We start from the raw sequence: 26,869 nt of genomic DNA on the forward strand, positions 1-26,869 counted from the left end.
GAGGGACACTTTGTGGCAGTGGATTTGTCACCCTCTCAAAGGTTCTGGTACCATGGGCTGGATTTAAACATGCAGTGAAGACCGCTGAATGGCTTGCTGTGTTTGGGATTCTGCAGACAGTCGGTTGATTGCCAGACTGTAGGGGTAGCAGTGACAGTAGTGTGGAATCCAGCATTCCATCCTCCAACGGAAGCAACAAATTGACCCAGCCTGGTTTGTTACTTTCTTAACCACTATTGTCCCTTCCCCATACAAAGCTGCAGTTATAACAAGAGATGCAAGCTCTACAACTCCCACAGTTTAAATGGAAGGCGGCTGCAGGAAACATGTCTGGGGTGAGGGATCCTTGATGCTGGGATGCCCTCCCCTTGGTATACCAGAGTCACAGCATGCTGCAACTCTGTTCTGTGGGCACGTGGGGGAGGGGCAGGTTAAGCCTGGTGTGCATACAGCATTACTGCTGTTGGGGACAGTGCTGTAACTGATGTGCTGTTTGCTGAGGTTTTAGAGACTGGGCTACGTGCTGAGGAAACAGCAGGAGCCAAACAAGCACACTCCAAAGAGGTGGTGGCCCAGCCCTGAACTAACAGACATGACAACGCAGCCTCACTGGGTGGACGGTATGAATCACACATGGGGCAGCGTACCCTCACCCATGCTAAATGCAATTTGTCTTACACCCTCCTCAGACATATCCCTCGGGGTATGTCCATACAGCATTTTGGAGCAAGCCCGCCAGCCCAGCTTGACAGACATGGCTTAGTAGGGCTTGTGCCAGCACACTAATAGTAGCTGTGTAGCAAGCACTTTGAAGTTGAAGTGCTGGTTAGAGCTCAGGCTCTGAAATCTAGGGAGGGGGTGGGTGTCAGAGCCTGAGCTCCCACTTCAAAGTGCTGGGTACACAGCTACTGTTAGAGCAGCAAGCATGTTGAGGGGGGCTGGGAGGCTTGCTGCCATGGGCTGTGCACACATACCCTCCCTGGAGAACTGGTGTTTTCATAGAAGACCATGCACAACGCAGGTCTGGATGTTAATGCTGCTGCGGCCAGGGAATGATGGGAGCTGAGTGCAGGTTAACAAATTCTCTGTTTCTGGTCCCAGGCCCAGCCACACTAGTTTCCATTTTTTCAAAAATCATTTTAAAACAGTTTTTAAAAATGATTTTTGCAAACATTCTGTTGCAACAGGGAAGAGCTTTGCTCCTAAAGGACAGGTAATCACACTGGACGCTCTGGTTTGGTGAGAAAGAGAATCATGTATTTCTGCTCTGACTATGGTGTCACATACAAATTACAGTGTGGTTAATACAACGTCAGACACACACTGGGATACATGGAAATGAACCCCGCCCCATGAATTACACTCCTGCTACATGACCCAATTCTTACCGAGCGTGCAAACAAAGCATGAATACAATGTAAAAATATATTATATATTTACAGACAATCTTTTAAAAAGCTGTGACTCGAGTACAAATTCTAGAGCAAAAGTGGTGGAGAGAAGACTGGGGCTGACTAAGGGGTTGTTTGTAGGCAAAGTTACTGTCACTCAAAACAAGCCCCCCACAACCTCCAGGATGAGCTGCTGTGGACCTTTTGGGTATAAGCCTGAGAGAGAAGTCCGTCTACACCAGGTAATTTAGTAAGCGAATAGAGACATAGTTCCATCTTTAGAGTAACATTAGGGCCAAGATGAACCTCTGAGTTTGAAGTCAGCAGCTCTTACTGTTCAGGATCCCTCCCAGGAGCAGGACAACGTGAGCTGTTAGGTGGGAGATTAAAGATACCACAGTTTAAAACACTGAAATTGTAATGCTTAATCCACAGACAGCCTCCTCCCTGCCTTGTCATAGATTTGCTCATAAGGGCAGGGACACCCATTCCACCCAGTCAGGAATCTCACGCTGCCTTCTGCCAAAATCATCTTTAGGTGGCTTTTCAGTAATTCTAAGCCTAACTATTAATCTCTATAATGGGTATTTCAGAGCTGCAACCTCTGTTCAGCACTGGAGATTCCTGCAGGTCTCTGAGGATTTCTAGTGGACCTGTCTCACCAGCATTTGCTGCCCTGGGAGGTGTTGGCTGCAGTTTGAGCCTTCACTCCTTGCTTTTCCCTAGAAGCTGCTCTGGGGTTGACATCAACTGTCAGGGTCTCTGCCCCACAAACAGAAGGAAGTTTATATTTAATGAATCTCAAAGACTGAAAATCCCTTTAACAAAAATAATTAACAAACCCAGCCATGTGCTCGAACTACTGATCTTCCAAACCAAGTACAGGACAGCATGGGGTGTGATTGGGGAGGCACTAAAACTTTCCAGAAAATTCAGCTGAGTTAGGTGTGTAAAGGTAAGAGAATGCAGCTAGAAACACACACTACATTGGACACTGCAAGCTTCTCCCCAGTGGACAACTGCACAGACATCAGCACAAAGAACCCACTCTGCTTGACACAGCTGGCCTGACAACACAAATAGGTAAGGCCCCAGCACACCTACTTCACAGCCTAGTCACTGCACCATGCAGTTTCCTCTGTGCTTTACAGTCTATAGATTGCCTAGGAGATCGCTTTGACCCTATGTTTCAGGAGACTTTTTCAGTAGTATATATACAGAAGTGACTTTACAACTGGACCTGTGACCATGCACGTGTATTGGAGCAGTCAAGTTCCATCAGCCCAATTCCCTCACACCTCTCAATCTGCCAGGCCTTCAAGTTCCTCGTGCCTCTGCCCCCACCCACTGCACAAAAGAAACAATCACACACAACTGCTATTTTAATTTATTAAAAAGGAAATGCCAACTGCCCAATGCTGATCAGACACCTACAGCAAATCATCCCAAAAAACTGAACTGTATGCATGAGCAACTGAAAGAAAAAGCAACAGCCTGCAGTTTGAAGCTTCCCAGGGTGAATATTAAACAAGGACCAAACACAAGAGTGAAAGATCATTAAACCTACTCAGAGTGTCCAAGTGATCAATGTATGAGGGAGAAGCTGACAACACTGCAAAATCCCAGTGCTAGGGTCTCCCCTTAGCAGAGCGGGAGGAGCACTCAGTGTGACTTCTCCGATAGCAGGTTCTGTGAAGTTCAGACCTACCATAGGGCACCGATTCAGTATACTGTGCTGGTGACACTTGCGATGCAGATCTGCTGAAGCTGCATATTGGGTACATTCCTATGTATTTTTCAAACTTGGAGAAGAGCCGGGTAGCTTCGTCACCTGAGCTCCTCTGCTGTGGTCCTGTAACCCATTTGCCATCAGCAATTTCATCTGGCCGTAGGTGAGTGGGGGCCCATCTTACGCTCAAGAGCATACATTTATAGAACTTTAGCAACCCAGGCAAACTGCAAGTGACTTATGTACCCTACAACAGGTTCCAGCAGGAAGAAGCCACCTCCACCGAGCGGCAGCTAGCCATCTACGGCTGGTCTGGCCTTTGTAGGACGCACACATGTGCTGAGCTCTTGCTTTTCTCCCCCTATGCTAATTGGAGCCAATCAGCAATAATGATCCATAGCGGTAGGTCAGCTTTAAGTTTACAGTGAAACAGAACAAGAATCATTACAGGAACAGAAGCACACACAATGCCCTTCAAATGCTTCACGACCATTAAGGTACAGACTGCTTTAAAACAATGAATCACACATTCACAACCCTTCTGAGACTCAAACAGCCCAGCCCCTTGCCCAGTGCACCCATTACCCAAACGTCAGATGCCACTTGCTACATCTCTCACTCTTAAGTGCTATAATAAAATGGTTTCCTTTGAGAGTAATCCTGCGTTAACAGGCAGCACAAAGTAACATGGTACAATGCTGAGCTAGCGTTGATTCTCTCCAGCACTGGATTTCCCCCCCAACTCACCCCAATCAGTGACCTCCGTTTGAGGTTACTGCATTGCTGACTTCTTGTTTCTTTTCTGCACAAGGGGATGCATGTGCTCTAAACAGCAGGGTGGACCAGCACCATGCCTTATTCTTAGCCCAACTGTTTTCAGGACGAAGCACAAGGAAATGCTGAAGAACTGGGGGCTGGTGTGGAGGTATCAATGGGTTTGTCCTCCCCAGTGCTGGGAAACAATATGGACCCACCCCACCCCCCCTGCTCAAACTGCCCTGTGAGAATAAAGACCTCCCTTCACAGGGCATGGTCCTCTGCTAAGCAACCCCGGGCACCCCCACAGCAAGCTGATTGAGTCATTGGCTAAGAGAAGGATGCCCAGTTCTTAATCAAGTGCTGCATCCACAGGCTAATCTACAACTTTCTTGTTTGAAGGTCACTGGTCTACAATAACACAGAGCAATGCAGATAGCAAATTGAGGCCTGCTGCATGTGAGTGCATGGAACTTGACTCATTGCCAGACACATGGACTCCCCAGAGAGTAACAAAAACACTAGATTGACATAATTAGCCAAATTAAGTGGTTGAATAAAAGCAATTAAGAAAAACCCTACTGCAGACAAATAAGTCATGCGGAGCTGGGCTGGCTCCTGCTCTCTGCCTCTTCGCAGCCTCCTTCCAGTGCAGGGCATCCAAAAGCCCAGTCAAACATTAGGAGCTTCCGACAGGATTAAGTCCAAGCTTCAGAAGTCACTGAGGATGCTGATGTCTGCAAACTCATTCCTGTACCGGTGTGAGTATAAGCTGAGCAGGAAGGCCCATTTCAGGGAGATGACACTCCAGACACACGACAGGTAGTAGCTGCTGGGATCAGTCAGGGCTAGGAAAGAAAAGGAGCCAGTTACATTTGAAATCCCCCTTTAGATTTCCACATAGAATTATCAAAGATTAGGGTTGGAAGAGACCTCAAGGGGTCATCAACTCCCTGCTCAAAGCAGGACAAACCCCAACACATGCACCATGAAAGATTGTCCCAGGAAGAACCTCTCTCCAAGCTCCCGTTCAACAGAAGACTTGTGCTCCTGTCTTCAGGAGGAACAGAGGTTTGCGAGCTGTGCTGTGTGCACTGGTACCACTGAACTGCACCAGTTCTGCTTAGGGTTCTGTAGTTCTAAGAGCAGTGGGTCCTGGAGACTCAACATGAATCCAGTTGCAAGCAAATGGAAAGGATACTCGTGCCATCTCCAAGGAAGCAGCATTCCATGCACAATGCTATTCTGAGCAAGGGTCACAGTGACCCTTCATCACTCTGTGAAGCCATTCCCTTCCTCCTGTTAAGAATCCTCCAGGTGTGAAGCAGCAATCACAGCAAAACACCAATCATACTGCTACCAACCCAACAGCCAGCTCAATACTATGGCTAAGTGGGTCCCGAGAGTAGAGAGCTATGGTTACACGACGGACCATGCTTCCACACAACTGTCTGTTTTCCATTTGAAAAGACCACTGTTTTCTAGGAACTTGGCTGATTTGGGGTTCTGAGGAGAAGAGAACACACACACACACACACACACACACACACACACACACCAAGAAGGATGTTTGCCTGCCAGTGACAGGAAGAGGCACTGAAGGAGCACAGGACTGCAGGAGGTGGATCAGCTGATAGCATAAGTGTTGTAAGCATTTGCAGAGCAGAACAGCATAAGAGAGGTATGCTAACTGGAGGAATAAGAGGAATGCTGTTATTTCTCTACACTCCCAGTCTTTCAGAGGAGACCCAGCCTCACTCAGAGCCCTACGACACTGTCTTGCTTGGAAGCTTATTCCATGTCACTTAAAGCACACTGGGATGATCATGCATCTAATAATTGAGTGCGAAAAACCTGCATGGTTTGAAAGATCTTACACTACTGACATAAGCTTACGTATCAATTGCCCATATTGTGCAGGGCTCATGGAGATGTAAAGGAAAGAAGCATTTTTGGTTATTCATCAGAAAACAGCTAGCGCAAAATGAGACACTAGAGATGGTAAGTGCTGTTGCCCAGGAACGCAGTGTTCCATGGCCCTCAGAGGTGGTTCAGCACAAGGCTTTCACACACACTTAGATCCTCGGCTTCTTATATTGTAGGCACAATGGTCTCTCCATCTCTGCCACAGGAAAGTGCTGTACAGTCCAGACTTAAGCATGCAAATTAAGTAGTGTTATTTCTAGAGCAGTAACATCTAGGAGCCCCAAAACCACACTGTGAGCCACAGTAACCCTCATTGCTCCCCTGCCCCAAGCCCACATCTTGCTGTGGTGGGAATTGACTAACTGGGCACAATTAACATTTTCTAACATTTCAGTAGAATATGTCACAATGAAAGGAGATCCTCAAATCTCCGCAGAAGAACTCTACTTGGATATAAATGAATGGAAGTTAAGAGGCTCTGTTCCCAATGAACCCTGCCAATCCTTGGCAGATGGGATTGTTTGGGTGGCTGTCTATCCATAAATATCACAAATGTGAACAGTTTTTTTTTTAAAGTGAGTTCCATCCAGCAAATATGGTGTTTATGAATCCCTGGGGGTGACAAAGTTAGTCCAACAACACTGACCCTTCCTCTTTGGCTTATTGTTAAATATTTTATAGCACCGTAACTTTACATGGTATGCTGGAGATTTGACAAGCACAGACGCTGATGCAAAGAGTTTAGGGACTTGTATGCTTATGTGGCAAAATTCCAATCCAAACTGATTTATGAAGACTGAATAGACCAGTGCTTAGAGGTAATTTCAATATCTTGGGCAAGTCACTAATTTGTGCCTGTTCTCCCCTCTACAATCCCATTAATTCCAGCCCTCCTGATGACCTCCCCATGATCACTCTTGGTACAATATACTTACACTGGTGCTTGGTGATGGCCAGAACAAGGAATGTGCAAAATCCCACCACGGAGAGAGCAGAGAAGAGGATCCCGATGAAGAGGAAGAACCTCAGCCCTTTTAACCAGGTCCTCCAGTAATCCTGCACATACATCACATGCGTGATTAGGGCCCAGAGCGCCAGAACACCTGCTCAATTAGACAGCAAGGGGATCAGTATAATGGATCACACAGCAACACAGAAAGGTGTCTATAAACAAATATAGAACTAATTACACCCAAAAGCTACATTAAAAGAACATTAAGGCTTCAAAGTCAAGTGCTCAAAATTTAGGAAATGCTTAGAATTAAGGTTGGCCATGCAACCCTAATTTAACCCCATTGTGTGTATGCATTATGAAACAGAGTTCAATTACAGGATCTCACAGTATTTTTTCCACAGGACCTAGCCTCATTCAAGAATAGGTACTTATTCAATAACTTTTTATCCTCCACATTCAGTGTGTGACCCCCCAGGCCTTATTTAAAAACACAGTGATTCAAACCCTGCTCTGAATACAAAGATTAGTTTCCTCCTGGGCATTTTTATGGTTCTCTCACCACAGTATGGATACTTAATAAGCAGTTCAGTGCATCAAATATTAATGATTATTGCCATTACACTCAAGAGATTAGATGGTGTTATTAACCCTTTTTACATCTGGGGAATTGAAGCACAGAAATTAAAGACAAAAATGTCACATGCCCTCTAATTTTGGGTGCCAAAATCTTAAGAGCTGATTTTTCAGAGTATTTAGCATTTGATAGCCCTTCAATTGTTCAAAGCACAGTTCTGTGGAATTTTGCACCAAAAATTTTAAAATTCTGCACAATTCTGCATATTTTATTTGTCAAAATACACAATATAATCACACTGGTTTCAATTATTTTGGTAATCTGTTTCAAAATACCTGTCAACAAGTATGTCTGTAACAATATAGACAACAAAAGAGAGTCAGGAAATGTTATTTGACAAATAGATTCCTTACTAGGCATATTAATACTGAACTCTGAGTAATAATTCATTTAAACTGCAGTACAGAACCGTATTTCCCGCACCCCCTCAGAAGCCGTTCAAAGGCTTGGGAGAGTCAGGGGTAACGGAGAAGCCGAGGGAGACGGAAATAATTGCTGGGTATGAACTTTAAGGGTTGTTGGGTATGGGTGGGAAAAGTACGAAATTGCTTTTTTTGCGGCGCAGGAAGGGATTGTTAGGAAGTGTCCCCATGAAGACCCTGGATGACCTCTAGCTTTTCCCATTCAGTCAGGCACATCTACCCCCGTCCCCATGTGTGTCTGTGCCCCCACTCTGCCATTCCCCTTTCCCCCTGTGGCTTTGCACCCCCTCCCCTTCTGCCCATGTCCCTATACCCCCTCAGACAGCCCCTTCCACTCATCTCCATGTGTCCCTGCACCTCCTGTCCCAATGTGTCTGTGCCGCCACTCATCATACCTCTTCCCCCTGTAGCCCTGCACCTCCTTCCCCCATGGCCCTGCGCCTCCACTCCCATTCAGCCCTTGTCCCAGTCTGTCCTCCTGCACTAGCCATTATGAGCCTGCCTGTGACCTCCTCAGCAGCCCCATGCTGTCAGTCTCCCCGTAACCCCTGTCTCCTGATCTGGCCCAACAGGTGCTGTGAAAAAGGCAGGCTCTTTCTCTTCCCTATCCTGGCTGGGGCTTGCCAGGAGTAGCTGCTCTGCTCTACTGTCACAGCGCCCTCCAGTGGGCAAAAGGTGGAACCGCAGTAACTTGTCAGCAGAAACTATTTTCTGCAACAAAAATTCAATATGCGCGTGGCACTTGAAATATGCATTTGCACAGTGGCACAGAATCCCCCCAGGAGTATCACTTGCCGTCAAAGACCCAGCACTTCTGCATATCTGGCCCAAGGTGTCTCAAATAGGGCACACAGCAAATGAGGCACAAAAATTTGCAGCCACCTGTGAAGAGTTTGGTTTAAGTGACTTGTCCAAGATCACATAGGAACTGCATGGCAGAGGCACGGATAGAATGCAGTTCTCCTGGGTGGCATTCTACTACCTTGACCATGAGACTGCCCTTTCTCTTCCTGCAGTCTCCTGCCTCTTTCAATACAAACTTTCCAACTTTTGCAACGAACATTCCATCCATCTCTGGGTCTTTGGCTGCTAAGTGCCAATTTCCTGGCGACTGGGTTTTCCATTGCCTTCTCAGATTTTCCACTGATAGAGTGTCAGCCTTGGCCAGTCCTTTTTAATGGCCCATTCAGGCTTAGACAGCTAGGCAACACAAACACACCCATGTCTCAGCCTGCCCTGAGAGTAAACTGAGTCCTATTTCTCCTACTGGGTGGGCATTCAAAATAATGGGGAAACTGAAACAAACATAGGATTCCTAAAAAAATTACAGAAAATTCTCACCGTCACAGAGCCCTCAGCCCAATTTCATGCTGAGGGGAATGGGGCAGGGATCACACCCTTTCTGAGCGTATAAACAAATAGGCAGGGTTTGCCTCTTGTTGCTGTTCCGTTAATCTGGCTGGACAGACAGCACTGAAGCACTACTCCTTAAAGCAACTTCAGAGCTTAATGCCACAAATTTTGTGATGTCAGCTACTGCCAAAGCTTTTGAATAGCTGATTTTACATGACAGCATTCTGTACACACAGCAGAGATCAGAATTGAACGTGTTCAGCAGAAGGGCACTCTTGTGCTCTGTGGACACATACAGAAGACCACCACAGTGTGAGCAATGCTTTTAACAACATGGTGTGAGGCTTGTTAGAAGAACCTAGCACTTAAAGTTAAGATACTAACCTTGAACACCATATTAACTAAGCTTGCTCTCTCTACTGAGTAGCTAAAAGTTCAAACCACGTTTAAAACACAGAAAATGGGAAGCTCCAAGTTCAGTTTGCAGAATGTAAACATTTCCTCATGGTTGTTGCAGCCGAGCGTGCACTTTCACACAATGACTAAGCACATTTTACTTGTTAAAGTGCTGATTAATGGTGCCTGTGTTACAGCACTAAAGCTGCTGTTCTTAGGAGAAGTTGATGGTATAGTTCTCCCATGACAGGAACTGATTCAGCACACAGGGAATCACCTAGTTCTCTCCTTATACAAGGCCTGACACAGCACTTTCTGCATGAAAACTTACTTAGCAACATTTATCATCAGTTAAACCTGTGAGCCCTAGAATAATCATCTGACATGACGGGGCAAAAAAATTGGTGGCAAGTTTCAGAGTAGGAGCCGTGTTAGTCTGTATCTGCAAAATAAACCAGGAGTACTCGTGACAAGTGTGACTGACACATGCAAAAGAAGATATGGTCAGCCTCCCTTTCTCTAGGGATGGTCCCAAGAGCTTCCACACAGTGATTACTTTTAAGACAACAACAGAGTTAGAATTCAAATGATTCGAAATTGGGTTTAGAGCTCTGACTCCTGGCAATCAGCCCACGTGGTCTGAAAGAAACACATACACACCTTGGTCCTTTCCCCCAAATCATCTGCTACTTCTGAAACTGAAAGGCCTCTGCCTTTAGATACTGACAGGTCATGGTGTTGTACTACACAAACTTTGCAAACAGGTTCAAGTCAGCAAAAGCCCAGTTCTTAGCATTATGCTGAATGGAAGATCTGAAAGGTTCATGTTAGCTCAGAATTCCATCTGTTCATGCTGACTGTTTCCAAACTCTCAGAATTGGGAAGCTCAAAAAAACCAAAAACAAAACAGCATATAGGCACCATCCCTAGGAATAGCGTTTCACAAGTGCTAAAGACTGCTAGGCTTCTGAAATTGCAACATCTGTTAAGTCAACATAAAATTACTATATTTTGGACTTTATATTTTTTATAAAGCTCATGAACTATTTAAAACAGAGGGTCAGATCACTAACAATCCTGAATGATGCAGCACTGTAAAGGGCCACAGTGAAAAGTTTTCCACAAATGCATTATAACTGGATTCCTAGTGAATTAAGAATGCATTCACTGCATTCAGAACCTCTAAGACTACAAGAGATGCGACAGACACAAAACTAGCTACCTTATTATGATTTATTCAAGTTTAAATTCATTCTAATGCTTCGAATACACACAGGGTTGGAATCCAACTCAGAGCACACCTGTCTAGAATCCAAGAACTACACACTGCAGGGAAATGAATTCTCATTGAGGAGAATTAGCACTTTACTGCAGTATCAAATAAGCCAGGGATGGATTCCACCACTTGCTGTTCACATTTTCATACTTAGAATCAGATAAGCTGATTGCCCTGAAAAGCTGTAAAAGTAGTTTGCCAGGCAAGGCACCAAATCACAGCCTGCTTTTATCCATGATAATACTGCTTCTGTGTTCCCTGTAAGCTGGGCACCTGAGCACTGTGCAGGAAAGATTTAAGAGCTGCCCAGCTGATTAGGAGGGCAGCATGTGTTCAGGTGCCCCTCCCCCCCACAGGTTGCTCCATCGTGCAGCTGCTCCTGGGTGCTGATGTCAGGGTGTCCCCCATCTCCGCAGAGTAGGGGAGAGACAAGGGGGACAGCCTGGCTCAGAGCTTCTGTGGGGAAGGGTGAGTGGCTGAGTGCCTTTTTTTAAAGAGACAGTGCACTGTTTCTGAGATTGCCTCAGCAGCCAGCACACACAGTCTTTCTGTCTCTCACACACACTCACTCACTCCCTCCCTCCCTGACACCCACATCTCTGCAGAGCGGGAGAGGGGAGACAACAGGAGTCAGGACAGATCAGGAGAGCTTTCAGTGAGTCTCTTAAAGAGACAGTGCAGGGCATCTGAGAAAATTTCCCACCAGCCAGCACACACGCTCTGTGTGTGTGTGTGTGTGTGTGTGTGTGTGTGTGTCTCTCTCTCTCACACCACACGTGCACGCACGCAGTCACTGTGTCACACATATTGTCTCTCACATACAGTCTGTCATACTGTGTCACAGTGTCACACACTGTCAAACACAGTCTCTGTGTCACAACAGAGATTGTGTGCGCAACACTGTGTAACACACTCACCTCCCAACACATACTTGCATTACTGTTGTTGTTATTTCTTGGTACTTCCTGTAATGCACATATATACTCTGTAATTTTATTATTTCAAAGTGTGTTATTTTACTGTTTTGACTGGTCTATGCATTTCATAATTGTTATTTCTCTTACACTTAAATTTAATTCTTTGAGTACTGAGTTCTAAAATGCCTAACCTATCGTGGCTGGAGTAATTATCCCTATTTCACTTTTTAAAAATGTTATATCTAGGTTTTTTGTTTCTACTGGTGGCGCACATCCATATATACCTTGGTGCATATAACAATTTATTCCGCACATGGATTGAAAAAATTAGAGGGAACATTGCTTGCTCCTACTTAATTTGTATGGTGGTAGCGCATGAAGGGTACAAAGCAAGGTAACTACTCCCTTGAGCCAGGTGCAATTCAAACTCAAGGCCACTAGTGAAACTTTACTCAACCATCAAAAAAACAAAACAAAGAACAACAAAAATATACAACCAAGGCCAGCAGAACTTAGAAACACGCAGAGGTCCAATCACACTTCTCTTGTCCTATGTGACTGAACAAAAGAAACACCTGCTCTGAGAAGCGTCCTCACAAGTTTAAGGTAAAGAAAAAACAAATGTCAAGTGACAAGAGAAAGACCTGCACAGACTCAAACATCAGAGAGAATTTGCTAAATTACTAATCCCCAGGGTATCAGTGCTGAGGCAAAGTAAACCTTCCCCAGTACAGTTAACTTTTTGGAGCATTTTCCTGACACTGGCTTCAATGTTGCTGATTCCAGAGTTGGCTTTATTTTTAAGAAGTGTATTTGTGATCAAAACTGGAGAAGATTAATTCAGACTTGGCATAACTGACACATACTGGGCATGAGCAATAGCACTAGCACTAAAAGCCACTGCCAGGTAAGCACAACAGAAAGGTTCATTTAAAAGGGGATGGCGCGCCTTCCTTTTCAATATGTACAGTAGCTGAAAAAACACATCAATGGCAACTAATCACTTCAGCATCACTAGAATAATTCCAATCAAAATGAAACCCTGACTGAACATCAGGGTAACTAGGAGGCTCTGGTAGCTGTAATGGGATATGTAGAGTTCCATTTCTAGGGAATCAAACAGAATCCATTTCTAGATTTGAACAGGGGCCAAGCCAGTAGTGAGAGCTGCTCCTGGTCTGAGTTCTCAGGGAATAGGTGTCATCACATGTCATGCCAATTGGCTACCATTCTGGTGTTCTGGCCACAGGTCCATGGCTGAATGGGCCTGGAGACTGAACACCCATCCCTCTCTCCCACAAAGGCCACAGAACTTCCTGTTCGGTAACAAAAAAGTGAGGAGAGGGCGGGCTTATATAAGGGAGAAGCAGCTTTCATTTCAGAGGGCTGTTTTGTTTTGAAACTACCAAACTAAGTGACCACTTATTGACAGTACTGTACCTGAAACACTCATATACAATCTCTATGATAATGCAAAAGGGCTCTCTCCCTCTCCACTTGGCAATTTCTCATCTTTGGTGCACCTGCTGGGCCACAAGAGAAGCCTTGTTTGAGATATGGCGATGGAAGGCATTTCCTCTATAGTCCACTTTGTGTGGTTCTCTGGCCAGGGCTATGAACATTATGCAGATTATTAGACTGGTCCCTTCTGGTGTTAACATCTGTAGATCATAACAATTGCACAGGTGTACTGGCTGGTCAACAGCTGCTCCCAACTGCAACTGACCAATGCCCAATTAATTGGACTTTAAGAATGAAGCAATATTAAATAAAAAAAGACTTTCAACCCAAGCCTGTACATTTCACACTGGAGAAGTTCTAACAAGGCATTCCTTCCGCCCTGCTCTGTAAAATTAACACAACTATAAGGGCAACATGGTTCATGAAGCACATTCTGAAGCATTGTCCCCACAGGCCAGCAGATACCTTCTGCTGCTCATTACAGCTATAGCCCATTATTCCAAGTCAGACCAATACATTGTTAAACACAAAGCAATATGATTGCTGAGATTAAAGCCCTCACAAAAAAACAACAGGGAAATATGTGATAAACTGGAGCATTTATTGCTAAGTTTTCGGGAAGCCGTTCAGGACAGCATATACAGTGTCTCTGAAATTCAGAGCATTAGCTTCCTGGAGAATTATGACCAGTCTCTGCCCAAAAGGTAATTTCCCCTCACACGCTCATTTATTGTAAGTATTCACTGGGAAAAACTGAAGTCTTGGTTTCTTTCCAAGCCACAGGAATCCAAGGCACTTTATATAATAATAAAGGCAATGGGGTTCCATGGATAGCTCAGCAAACATTCTTATTGAAAACATGAGCAGATAGCGAGAGATTGCTGGACAAAAGCCACTCCTGGGTTGGGACTCAGAGGGGAGAGTGGAGGGCTCTGGATCCCTCCAAAATGGACTTGCTGTAACTACTTGCTTTCTGTGTTAACAAGATCTGTTCTACGTTGTGTTCCAGATTATTAAAAAAAACATTCTGTTTTACACCACTGGCTGAGAGTCAAGTTGGGGGTTCATGGCCCCTTTGGTGGGTAAGTAAGGCTTCCTCAGGTGTCCTATTTAGGTGGACTCATTGCAAGGAGCTCAGGGCATGAACAGGGGTGCTGAACACTCCAAGGTCAGACCCCAGGAGGTGCTGAAGCCAAGGAGGCTTGCCCTAGTGAGAGTGTGCCCCGAGGGGAGAGACACTACAAGAGGGTCCTGTCTGAATTTCATTCAGAGCGGTTCCAGAACACCGAGCCTGTGCACCCCATGACACTTCTGTGCGTGGACACCTTCATTTCACAGTAAGAGTGCCATATCCATATTTAGTTTAACCCACTGAATTAAGCTTAAACAGATACAAGGCTACCTTATTGAGGAATAAAAATGTCCACACATGGAGGTATTCAAGAATAGCTGTTCCTCAATAACTCCACATGTAGGCAAACCCCAAGACTTTGATTTTACCAACAAAGATTACAGAAGCAAAGCTCTTCATCATACAAAGCCACGTAAACAAACTTGTCTTAGTGGAGCTATGAAACGAAACCATCTCTATCCCATAACCTCCCTGCGGTAAGTGGTGAGGGGGCCAGGTCAACTTGCCAGATTAAAAATAAAAGGGTCTTGAGATGATATTGGGTGACATCAGAACACCCCAATTTCAAATAGCCTATTCTTCTGTCTCATAGTACACTCCCATTAACAGGGTAACATGATCATGTTGTGGTTAGACCATTCTGCTCTCCCAAGAACAAGGAGTACACTCATCATTTATAGGAGAACACCTCCAGCAGAAATATGGCACACATCTAATAAGCATGCACTATATGGCTTTGTAAGATCTACTGGAGTGGCTCCGACACTAATACAATAACTGACCGATTCAGCTGTTCTGCTCAAAAAAATGGTTTTTTGGAAATAATTTTTACTGGAATAAAATTAAAATGTTATAGTTTAAAGCGGGGGAGAGACGTTTAAAGACCTCAAGAGGATTCAGTTCATGACTTTCAGTGTTTAAATCTTCTGTTCCACATAATCCTAATCCCAAAAAATACTCCATCTAACCACTGCCACCCAACACTGCCCCACACCACAGTCACATACAGAAGCAGTATCATGGCCTCTGGAAGTAGCCCTGCAGCAGCAGTTTTGGAAGATGGTCAGATGAAGTTGCCTCAGTGGCCCAAACACTACTCATATAATCTTGCTTCTTTCACAGCTGGAAATATTTGGTTGCTACCACCACTCTCGGATGATTGCTCTTGGAACTGTCCTGGGCTAAAATAGCCATTCAGCAAAACAGAATCTGTGGGATTTCTTACTTACAGCTATGGAAAACCATCACATCTAAAATAAAGATTACCTAAGTAAAGCACATAGTAGATTTGAAACAGCGTGGACAGAAGTATAGTTTCTTTAAAGAAAAAGTGAATTTGGGTATTTTGATAAATCTTAAATCCAGATTTAATAATATAAACCCTTATAGAGTACTTGAAATGTGCATAAATGAACAAGTTCCTAAAAATAAGTTCAAAACAAGATGTCACCAAGGGTGGTAGCCAATTCTTAAAGGAGAAAAACACTGATAATTATCCTCAGTATTTCAACACCATAATTCCAAAGCTTCCTATACTTCAAAGTACATAAAACAAGTCTCATTTTCTCTAAATGCAACAACTAAAATGAACACCAGGTTGTATTTTTTTAAAAACCAGTTCCTCCTCATTTTGACTAATTTTTCAGAGCCTTGATAAATGAGCTGCATTGTTGACTAAGACAATAAAAAAGCTGCTTCTGTTGTCAAATCAGGTGTGCGACAAATACCCTTCATAATTAGTGACCTCACAGCAATGGGCATCACGGACAGTTTGACAAAGGACAAGACAAAAAACCCCTTGCAGCTCTTCTCCCCACAGTGAGTTCCAGAAGACTGAACAGTTAAACAGGAGTTTAAAAAAGAAAATCAAATTTGTTGACAATGACAAATGTGATGACTATGCAAAATTAAAATAAATATGGATAATGCTATTGTGAACCTCCTGCACATTTCTGGGGAGAATTATATATATATTGGAACCCACAGTAGTCTCTTCAGAACACGTTATCCGAATGCCATTTTACACCCAACATCCATAAGACTCTTGTTTTATAAGCACAGTTATTCAAGCTCAAGCATTAGTGACACTTATATGAAGGGACCCTATGCATTTCCATTCTGACCCTCTTTTGTCATTCATAACTATCCAAGACCTTGCCCTGTCAGACTGAAGAATTGTAGGTCTCTATGAAAGGGTAAAATGTTTTCTTCTGCAAGTCTGAGCCAAAATAGTTCAGCTTCAGCCATTTTTGGGAATGAGTTAAAAAAAATTCTTTTTAAGACTTTGTTTGAACAGTTCTTATGCCAAAACAGCTGGGGATTGAAAACTTAAATTTGTTAGGGAAACAGTCCTCTGAGGAGAAGAATCTTTTGAGTGTTCCAGTGAAAACTGGTTTTTATTTGGCCAACTTCTCAGCCCACAAAATTGCAGTTTGGGCATGTGCAGTACAAGTAGATTGACTTTTTGGTTCAGAGTAAAGTAGGCTGGACTGCACATGTGCAAGAAGAAAGGCAATTGGCATATGAAGTCTTTGCTCAACTCAAAGTCTGTCTAATCATCCAGTTTTAGTAGCAGGAAATGAGATGTAGATTTCAGATGCTTTGTGCATCTAATATAGCACTTCAAAACTAAACAACATTATTTATTATTTTTGCCTGGCATTTCAGAGACACAATACGACAGATCTTGGCTTCTAAAAATTTAATCTAAATAGACAAACAGCGAAAGGAGGGAGAAAGGGGCGTCAAGACAAAAATATCCATTCATATTTTCTCATTTTGGTGTATGTGTATATTTTTCATTCTTTGCCTATTTTCTTCAATTTTTTTCATTCATTCCTAGCTGCTCCATTTTAAAGCAAAAAATTCTACTGCCATCACCCCAAATTTGATGACGAATTTGTGGTATTTTTGTATTTAAACTAGAGTTATTAATATTTAAAGACTGGCTACTGAATAAACACAACCCTTTTCTACAATCTATTCCAGGGGTTCTCAAATTTCATTGCACCATGACCCCATTCTGACAACAAAAATTACTACATGACCCCACAAGGGGGAAACTGAAGCCTGAGCCCCCCCCCCCAAGCCCCACTGCCCAGGCAGAGCGGGAGGCAAAGCCAAAGCCCAAGGGCTTCAGCCCCAGATGGGGGGCCTGTAACCTGAGCCCACCACCCAAGACTGAAGCCTGGCCTTCAGCTTCAGCCCCAGGCAGTAGAGCTCAGGCTTCGGCTTCAGCCCTGGGCAATGGGGCTCAGGCTTTGGTTTCAGCCCTGGGTCCCAGCAAGTCTAATGCCAGCCGTGGCGACCCCATTTTTATGGGGTCGCAACCCACTTTGGGGTCCTGACCCAGTTTGAGACCTGCTGACTATTCTACTGTTTAATTCTGTGCAGGCATCAAGACACCCATATGGAGTTGCACAATATACCTAAGGCCTTAGGTTAGTCAGCAGGGTCTCCAAAGAGTCAATTCTAATATATGCCTGCTAGACAGGACAGGCCTCTACTCTCCCAGTTTATCAGGTACTTAAAAAATGCTTTAAAACATCTCTACAAAAAGTGCATCCTAGACACAGTAGCTTTTTTGCAGTTGTTCCAGCCTATTTGGTGTATATTATGTTCTCAAAGCACAAGAGTTCTATGTTTTGCCAGAAAGACCTGAACAGTTTGGAAACAAGTCACCCATCCTCTTTGGAAAATAAAATGCATTTGGTGTTAAGTAAAAAGTACAGAGATAAAATATGTAGAATAGAAAAAATAGAATGGAATCAGGAAGGGGTATGATATTTAAACAGGACACATCCTGAAGCTCTTCTATTGTGCTGCTTCTTTTACCCCACATATGACAGTACAAATCATCAATGCAACATCATTCTGAACTTTTGAGTTACCTGGGCTTCCCCAAAACACCACACTGTAATTTAAGAATAATCACTGTTTATATACTTTTTGCTTTATATGTTCCAACACATGGACAAACAGTACCTACGTAGGTAAACTACTATCCACACTTTACAGGTGGGAGAAGTTACCACACACAAAAGTTAAGGGACTTGCCCAAAGTGAAATGGTAAATCAGTGAGAGAGCTAGGATTATTACTCAAGGGCCTTGCTCTGAGCCAATTAACTATGCTGTCCTTCAGGTTGCTGGAGCTGTGGTGTTTGTTGTCTGCCTAAAATGAGAGGCTAGTACAATAGGTATGTGTCTCATTTAAGATATAGATTAGCATTTCTCAAACTGGGGTCCCCAAGGGAACTCCAAGGAGCCCACAGCCCTGCTGATCAACTCCTCCCCAATCCTCTATCTCCTGGAGGCTACTGAAGCCAAACCAGGAGATTTTAGGTGCTAAAAGTCCAACGGTACAGCGAGTCTCAGGCAGGCTCCCAACCTGCCCTGGCTCCGTGCCACTCCCAGAAGCGGCCGGGGGGGAAGGGGGGTCTCTGCATGCCACTCCCAGAAGCAGCTGGGAGGGGGAGAGGGGGTCTCTGCATGCTGCCCCCGCCCCAACTCCGCAGCTCCCATTGGGAGCCAAAGGGAGCTGTGGGGGCAGTTCCTGCAGGCAGGGGCAGTGCATGAAGACCCCCCTGCCCCCACCCCCCCTCCCACTTAGGAGCTGCTGCCAGAGAGATGTGCTGGTCACTTTCGGAAACCACCCAAACTAAGCGCCGCCCAGCTGGAGCCCACGCCCAAACTCCCTCCCACAGCCCATACCTCCTCCCACAGCCCAACCCCCGCCCCAACCTGATGAAAGTGAGTGAGGGTGGGGGAGAGTAAGCAATAGAGGGATAGAGTGAGTGGGGGGCGGGAAGAGGTTGGGTCTGGGGCTAAGTGGCAGGACTTGGGGGTTGCCAAAAAAATTTAAATCACAATGGGTCCTCGGGTTGCTACAGTTTGAAAACCGCTGATATAGATCACATTTTTCAAGTCTGGTGCATATTTAAGTTTCCGAAGTCAATGGAAGATGTAGCTGTTTGTCACCTTTGTAAAACAGGCTGTTCTTTAGGTACCAGAAGATGGATTTCAGACCCCACCTACAGGCACCCGGGTTACCACATCTTTGCAATGGTATATAACTTAAATAAATAAATAGTATGTAGCCAAGAGAAAAACATGTAGAAGAGGAACACCTCACAAGGACTGCAGGTTAATGAAAATCAGCAGGGGAAGGCAGAGAGCAGTGGGGAATAAAACATCAAAGGTAACCGAAAAACATAGGCAGTGTATAGACTGTAATAAATTGATTGCAAACACAGAGGAACAGGCTCCATAAGAGAGAGAAATACTTGACACTGCCTATCAAATTCTTAAATCAGAGACAGGCAAAAAAATGAACCATCAAGGAAAGAATGAAAAAGCATTTGGTTAAACAGACTCTGAAAAGGAATTGATGTCACAAACAAACAAGAAAGGACGGAATTAAAGTCAGTGAAGTAATCAATTTCACTTCTATTGACAATCTCTCAGATCTGGACATCCAAGAGATGGAAGAGGACAAGAATGCAAGAGGTGAGGGTAAAACAGAAAGATGTTAAAGCAAGATAAATATGTACAAACAAATACAAAATGATAAAACAGGCAGGCAGGCAAACTCTTGGCTTAATCAGAGGAATGCTAATGAGGAACTGCTGCCAGGCTGCCAAAGATACTCAACAATCTTCTCCCACATACATAGTACGGGACCTACAACTCTCATTCAGGTGCCTGGGTGAGTTTTTGAACCTTGTGAATGCAACAGGTACATTTAAGTTAAAAGAAAGTTTGTGCCAAGAACCAGCATATTCTGATCCCAGGCACGGGCTGTTCTGCATTGACACACTTAGCTCAGCTTTTTGTTTTCACAACAGCATGGGCTGCAGCAGCACAAACACTATGACCCCCCAGCCTTTGTGGGCTGTCACAAACATTAGCTAACAAGCAGTCATTTGGTATTTAATATCCTATTAAAAATATGGAAAGTCACAAAAAGGCATCTACCATCCTTGCCAATTTATTGAGAAATCTCTAAAGTTAGGGAACTTTTCAAAAGCTTGCCCAATTCCCCTTCTTCCATCTCTTCTCAATGGAAACAATTACTAATTAATGAGTTAAGATAAAAACAGACTAATCTATTTAGTGAAGTATCCCAGAGACAAAAATTAAACTAAAGCACTTCAGACTTAAGGGGCCACACTGCTTAAATATAGTGGGATCCTCTTAAGCGTGGAGTAGTGAACAGCTTTGCTAACTGAAGATTTACAATATTCCAGGAATGCTGTCTGCACTGAATGCAAAGTAGAGTTAAAATAGAACCGCAAATGCCAAACCAGACAACCTCAGACCCAACAGTTTGGAACGGCTTTGATATTGTTTTTGCCTTTTACACTAATACCCAGTCAAGAGGCAGGCTCTGGAAACCCCATTGCAAAGTGGGAGGACTATGTGTGCAGGCAGCAGAAAATAGGTTTTTCCTCAACCTCTTTTGTAATTATTGTATACCAAATAGCTCTATAGAACCAGGAGAATGGGGCAGGTGAGTGGCACCTCCATCTGATTCTCCAACCAGCAAAGAAAAAAAGCTCCCAGTGTGCAGTATGAGCAGGGCACACAGAGGAAAAGTCATACTTGTGGCACCTTAGAGACTAACAAATTTATTTGAGCAGAAGCTTTTGTGAGCTACAGCCCAGTCAGTTGGGAAGGAACAGACTATTGGCAAATGGGAAGTCTATATCCTGTGTGTCAGAGAAGCCCCATGACTTCCGGCTGCACTGGACAGGGCATCAGAAACACACTGGAGCAGAGGTGGGCAAACTACGACCCGCGGGACCATCCTGCTTAGTCCCTGAGGTTCCGGCCCGGGAGGCTGTTCCCCCTCCCCCGCAGCCTCAGTTCGCCACACAGGCAGCACTGCGCGTGGCTGGCTCTGGCCAGACTGCGAGCTCCTGCTGCTCTGAGCAGCATGGTAAGGGGGCGGGGACGTTGGATAAGGGGCAGAAGGTCCCAGGGGGCAGTCAGGGGACTGGGAACAGAGGGGGTGGAGAGGTGTGGGAGTCCTGGGGGGCCTGTCAGGGGGTGGGGTGTGTGGATAAGGGGTTGGGTCAGTCAAGGGACAGGGAGCAGGGGGGTAGTTGGTCCCAGGAGGGGGCGATCAGGGGTTCCGAGGAGGGAAGTGAGAGGGGGCCAGGCTGTTTGGGGAAATACAGCCTTCCCTACCTGGCCCTCCATACAGTTTTGCAACCCTGATGTGGCCCTCGGGCCAAAAAGTTTGCCTACCCTTGCACTGGAGCATTGGCTTTCAAGTGTTCAAGCAGAATACACGAGAGATCCATATACTTTTAAGAATGCAGTTCTACTCTGAAAATAACTGTATAGAGAGTAATTATATATATATATAATTTCCAACATAGCTAAATAAATAAAGTGTCTGCTGATCGCTTTTACTCCTAGAGCTGACAAGAACGATATGAATTCTCTTATTGTCACATATCAACAGAATTATTAATTAAGGCCAATATTACCAAGTGACTTAAAGGAGTCCGATTTTCAGAAGGCAGGTATTTAACACTTTCTGAAAATGAGACCTCTTTACAATATTACATGCAGAGCACTCCAAAAACTAAAACACTCAAAATAATCTGTCACTCTGAATTTGGGCCTAAAATTTTCAAACTGTACAGACATCTGTGGAACTGCATTATCTTCAAATTATGCCATCCCTTATATACTTGGTACACTCTGCATTACACAGCTCAATGGGAATTCTCAAAGCAGATGATGTTACCAATGAAGTCTCAGGAAATGGAGATCCCTTCAGTTCCTGTGGTCACTAAAACTGTGAAAGCTTCAAGTGAACAGCTGATAAAACATGCGCTGCCAACCCAAAACTTAAACTCAGGGATGCTTTACATTCTTCCTTGTCATTTTGAGAGCAGTAAAATCCATCATCCACAATGAAGGGTTTTATAGTCCCTGAATGCTGATAGCCATCAAACCTACAACCAAGAGCACAGAGCTCTCAAATCAGGACAGGTTTGTTGAACACTCTGAACACACCGCTCTGGACACTGTTTTTAAACTGTGAAAATGTGAAAGATGAGACTATTTTTGTAGTTTGAATAATTGAAACATGGAATTTAGTTTTATTTTGTGAATGTAACAGAAATCTTGTAATGTTAAGTTGTTCATAAAACACAGCGATTGTGCAGGCAGATGACAGCAGCCATTCTGGGCTCACCAGTTTCTTACACATAGCCTAGAACTAACAGAATACATTTTCAGTGACAGGACTAGCCAGAATATTGGGTTCACCAGAGCAGTCACAAAAGGTTTAAAATCCCAGCCTTTTATTACATCCCTCCACCCCACCACATTTTGGGCTAGCCATAATCTGTTATTGAATTGAGACTATGTTCATAAAAAGTGTGTCTGGAGGCTGAGAGTGGTAAAAAAAAATGTCTCCAAACCCTCATTTACAAAAAACCTACAGACAAACTAGATATGCAATCCTCCCTTAGCCTTTCACAGTGAAAACAGCAGCACTGCTAGGAGATAGCTAAGAGCTGCTGCAATGACATTCTAGTGACTGTTGTGCTACACAACACCAAAATCAGCACTTGTTAGCAGTGAGGTTCTAGAAGTGGGAGGAATTAAATTATTTTTTTTTTTTACTTAAATTATTCATTTACTGAGTTTTCACGTTTGGTAAGAAGTTAACATAAACCTGAAACAACCACTTTAAATGGCAAATTTCAACTTGGATCAGACATTAACAGTGCATTATAAGTCTCACATATAGTCCTTTAAAAATCCTGATTTCAAGGGACACCACTAAAGAAAATTCAGAATCCTACCAGATAAAATTTCAAAGGTCCATGTGCAAAAGTTCAGGGAGGGATTCCTTATATATCTGCTGCAACTCTTCAGTTTTTGAAAGTTCTGATCACCTATACAACGAGACCACCATGTAGCCTCTCCATTACCCTACCTCACAGGCCAAACTTATTCCTTGCTTCCTTCCTCCCTCCCCACATCCATTTCTCAGCCCCAGTTGAGACACTTATGATTCCAATAACCTTTCCTGGCTGTTCACTGAACAAAAAGTGCAGCCCAACTTTGGCTCAGCTGGCAACCTGTGTGATATAACTGGTGCATTTTAACAGTCCTTAATGTAGACAGTGATGATGTTTCCATACCTCTCCCATTCTTGACAAGCACACTGAAACCATAAGGGCTTCCCCACTCTCTCAGAAGGCTTGCAGAAATCCCTGACCTACTGTCTTTAATTATTACCAGTTACAGATAATGCTCTGACACACTTTTAAGAATCAACAATGGCAACATTAAGGTTCAGACATCTAGAGAGCCTCTATCATTTCCACAAAATCCTTAGAAGCATCTCTGTTACTGTGACTACATATAAAGTAGACTGTTTGCTGTTTAAGAACTCCATTTATTTCTACTGCCTCTCTCTTACACGGTGCCACTTGCTGATCTGGAGGTGATTTGACCTATGGCTAAAAATAAGTATATGGGAAGACATTTCTGATCTGACTGATTAGACTCTAGTCTAGCAGAAAAAAAAACAATGATTTCCAGAATAGGAACTGAAACTAGAAAAATTCACACTAGAAAGAAAGGCATACCCTTTTAGCAGTGAAAGGAATTAACCACTGGAATAGCATACCTTGGGGCCTGGTGGATTCACCACCACTTGAAATCTTTAAATCAAAACCAGGTGTTTTTATAAAATATTCTCTAACAACCAAAAGTTATGGGTTTGATGGAGGAATTACTAGGTGAAGTTACACAGCCTGTGTTATGCTAGAGGTCAGACTAGAAAATAATGGTCCTTTCTGGCCTTCAAATCTATGAATCCTCCCACAGACGAATGAACACAGCCAAAAGCAGAAATTACAACACTTAAGATCCCACTGCCATCTACCATAACATGAGCAGCTTACTACAACTGCCTTGTAATTATGAAACCCTAACAATCTTGAGAGTGGCAGCTATAAATATATTACCTAAATGAGCAAAAACAAAAAGCTTTCTATAAATCTAGTCCCACAAGTATCAGAATGGGCTATTCTGATAGCCTGTATACACCTGCAGGGACTCCAAATCTCCTGCAGAGGGGCAGCATTAGTATCTTCCCAGCAGCACGAGAGCTGAATGAAGTGGAGCAGAGGACAGCCACATTTACAGCAAACTTGGTGGAGTGTAAATCCCAGCATACAATCCTCCATCTTGACAGGAAAAGTCTTGAAAATACTGGAAGCTGAGCCCCTGGTAGAGAGGGGAGTGGCTGTGGGCTATACTAAGTAAATGTCAAACTCCATGAGAAAGCCTCAGAGATGATGAATAAAATGAGCCACAACAAACAGAGCAGCCAGCCCGAAACACAAGATCAGAAACTGCTCCAAATCCCTGAGAAAGTTACTAGCTCATGAAAGCACTTTGGGGACCCACCTGAATCTATCTAATCCCCCGCCAGGCAGTGAGGTGCACCCAGTCCAGTCCCGAGCCAGGTGGCAGGGTACATACAATATAAACCCCAGCACAGTTGAGCTAAGAGATCTCTCAGCACAGGGTCCCAGCAGTGCAACATGCAAAGGCCCCTGACCATAGGGGGCCGTGTCCCCCACACAACCCAAGCTAGCACAGCACAGACTGCTAGTGCCATGATCTCCCACCCCCAAGAATCCCCAACAGACACGCTGGCCTGGGCAGTAGCTGCAGACCAGACCCCTTATAAACGCCCCTGGTTCCATCCCAGAGAACAAAGCCCTAGCACCTGCCTGTACGGGAGCGCACACCCGAGTGTCCCCAGTATTGGAACCCCTCGCCTCCTTACACCCCCAACACTGGAAAACCCACTGTATGCCTGGAGCCCCAGCTGCATGAGGACCCCAGGAAGCCCACCTACTCCCTAGATATTGGAAAATGCTCTTCATGCCCACACCTGCCCTCCCCGATACCAGGGAGCCCCACCCATGTCTGTGCGGCCCCTCCCCCCCCACTAAAGGGCCCCACTGTAACCTCCCATACTGGACAGCCCCCCATTACCTGTGCCCAGCCCCCATATACAAGAGAGCCCCCTCATGTCCCCCTACTAGCCCCATATCAGAGAGCCCCCACACTCCATGCCAGCACCTGGGCCCCTGTGCCCGTGTTCAGTCTGTACCAGAGAGCCCCTCAACCTGGCCTGCCCGGTACCAGAGACCCTCACCCCTTCTGCCCACGCCCAACCCCCCACGTACCGAGGAGACCCCCTTAGTCTCCCGTACCAGACAGAAACCCTCCGGGCCTATGCCACCCCCTCACCCCATGCATGCCCCGCCGTACCAGACAGACCCAAGAGCCTGCCACTGTACATCAACCCCCCCCACGCGCCCCCCCGCCCCGGAGACACCCCCCCCTCGCGCGCGCGCGCGCCCGCCCCGGAGACACCCCCCCCTCGCGCGCGCGCGCGCCCGCCCCCCGCCCGCCCCGGAGACACCCCCCCTCGCGCGCGCGCGCGCGCCCGCCCCCCGCCCGCCCCGGAGACACCCCCCCTCGCGCGCGCGCGCGCGCCCGCCCCCCGCCCGCCCCGGAGACACCCCCCCCTCGCGCGCGCGCGCGCGCCCGCCCCCCGCCCGCCCCGGAGACACCCCCCCCTCGCGCGCGCGCGCGCCCGCCCCCCGCCCGCCCCGGAGACACCCCCCCTCGCGCGCGCCCGCCCCCCCCGGTACCGGAAACACCCCCCTCGCGCGCGCGCCCGCGCCCGCACCGCCCGGTACCGGAGACGCCCCCCACGCACCTGCCCCGCCATAACATAGACCCTCCCCACGCGCCCCCCCCCGCCCGTACCGGAGACCCCCCCCGCGGCAGCCGTGGCGGGCTGGCGGAAGGCCGGCGCCAGGCTCCAGGTGAGGAAGGCCGAGAGGCCCATGAGGGCGCCTGCCGCCGCGTAGGCCAGACGGAGCCCGAGCGCCCGGCTCACCGCCATGAGAGAGCCCGGCCTGTGCGGGCCGCCCCGGCCCCGCCCCCGCCCGCGGCCCCCGGCCCCGCCCAGCGCCCCGCCCCCGCTCCCGGCCCCGCCCAGCGCCCCGCTCCCGGCCCCGCCCAGCGCCCCGCCCCCCGGCCCCCGGCCCCGCCCCCGCCCCGCCCGCGGCCCCCGGCCCCGCCCAGCGCCCCGCCCCCGGCCCCGCCCCGCGCCCCGCCCCGGCCCCGGCCCCGCCCAGCGCCCCGCCCCCGGCCCCGCCCCCGGCGGCCGGGGGGGGAGCGAGCGGGGGCCGGGGGCGCGGCTCGAGCACGCGGACACGGGCGCGGTCTGTGCCCCCGGAGCAGCGTCTTCCCCCGGGAGGGGGTTGGAACCGGGGCTCGGGGCCGACGCGGGGCGAGACCGTGCGGGCGAAGGTGGGCTGCACGGCACCACAGCGGAAAGTGAAAAAACCTTTCACGACCATTGTGTTACTTTGAACTCCTGTTTGGAAACCGTCACACACATCAAAGCTGAGTTTCGGAGTAGCGGCCGTGTTAGTCTGTAGCCGCAAAAAGAAAAGGA

The 26,869-nt window shown here is 46.2% G+C and overlaps 1 protein-coding gene across 3 annotated transcripts; it reads right to left on the bottom strand.

The window, feature by feature from the left end:
- Positions 1–3,199: 3,199 nt before the first annotated feature.
- On the bottom strand, positions 3,200–26,370 carry SLC48A1 (solute carrier family 48 member 1). Of its 3 annotated transcripts, none has more exons than XM_043506297.1 (4): positions 26,306–26,335; positions 18,475–18,520; positions 6,738–6,905; positions 3,200–4,724 (listed from the first exon to the last, which is right to left on the bottom strand). In XM_043506297.1, the coding sequence occupies exons 1-4, from the start codon at positions 26,309–26,311 to the stop codon at positions 4,588–4,590; spliced, it is 357 nt and encodes a 118-aa protein (XP_043362232.1). In that variant the 5' UTR covers positions 26,312–26,335; the 3' UTR covers positions 3,200–4,587. The 3 variants fall into 3 exon arrangements, with proteins under 3 accessions (XP_043362232.1, XP_043362231.1, XP_038234791.1); XM_043506296.1 differs by lacking the exon at positions 26,306–26,335 and adding an exon at positions 23,967–24,020; XM_038378863.2 differs by lacking the exon at positions 18,475–18,520 and having other exon boundaries at positions 26,173–26,370.
- Positions 26,371–26,869: the final 499 nt, after the last annotated feature.

This window comes from Dermochelys coriacea, chromosome 20, assembly GCF_009764565.3.
Source record: "Dermochelys coriacea isolate rDerCor1 chromosome 20, rDerCor1.pri.v4, whole genome shotgun sequence".
NCBI classification, from domain to species: domain Eukaryota; kingdom Metazoa; phylum Chordata; order Testudines; family Dermochelyidae; genus Dermochelys; species Dermochelys coriacea.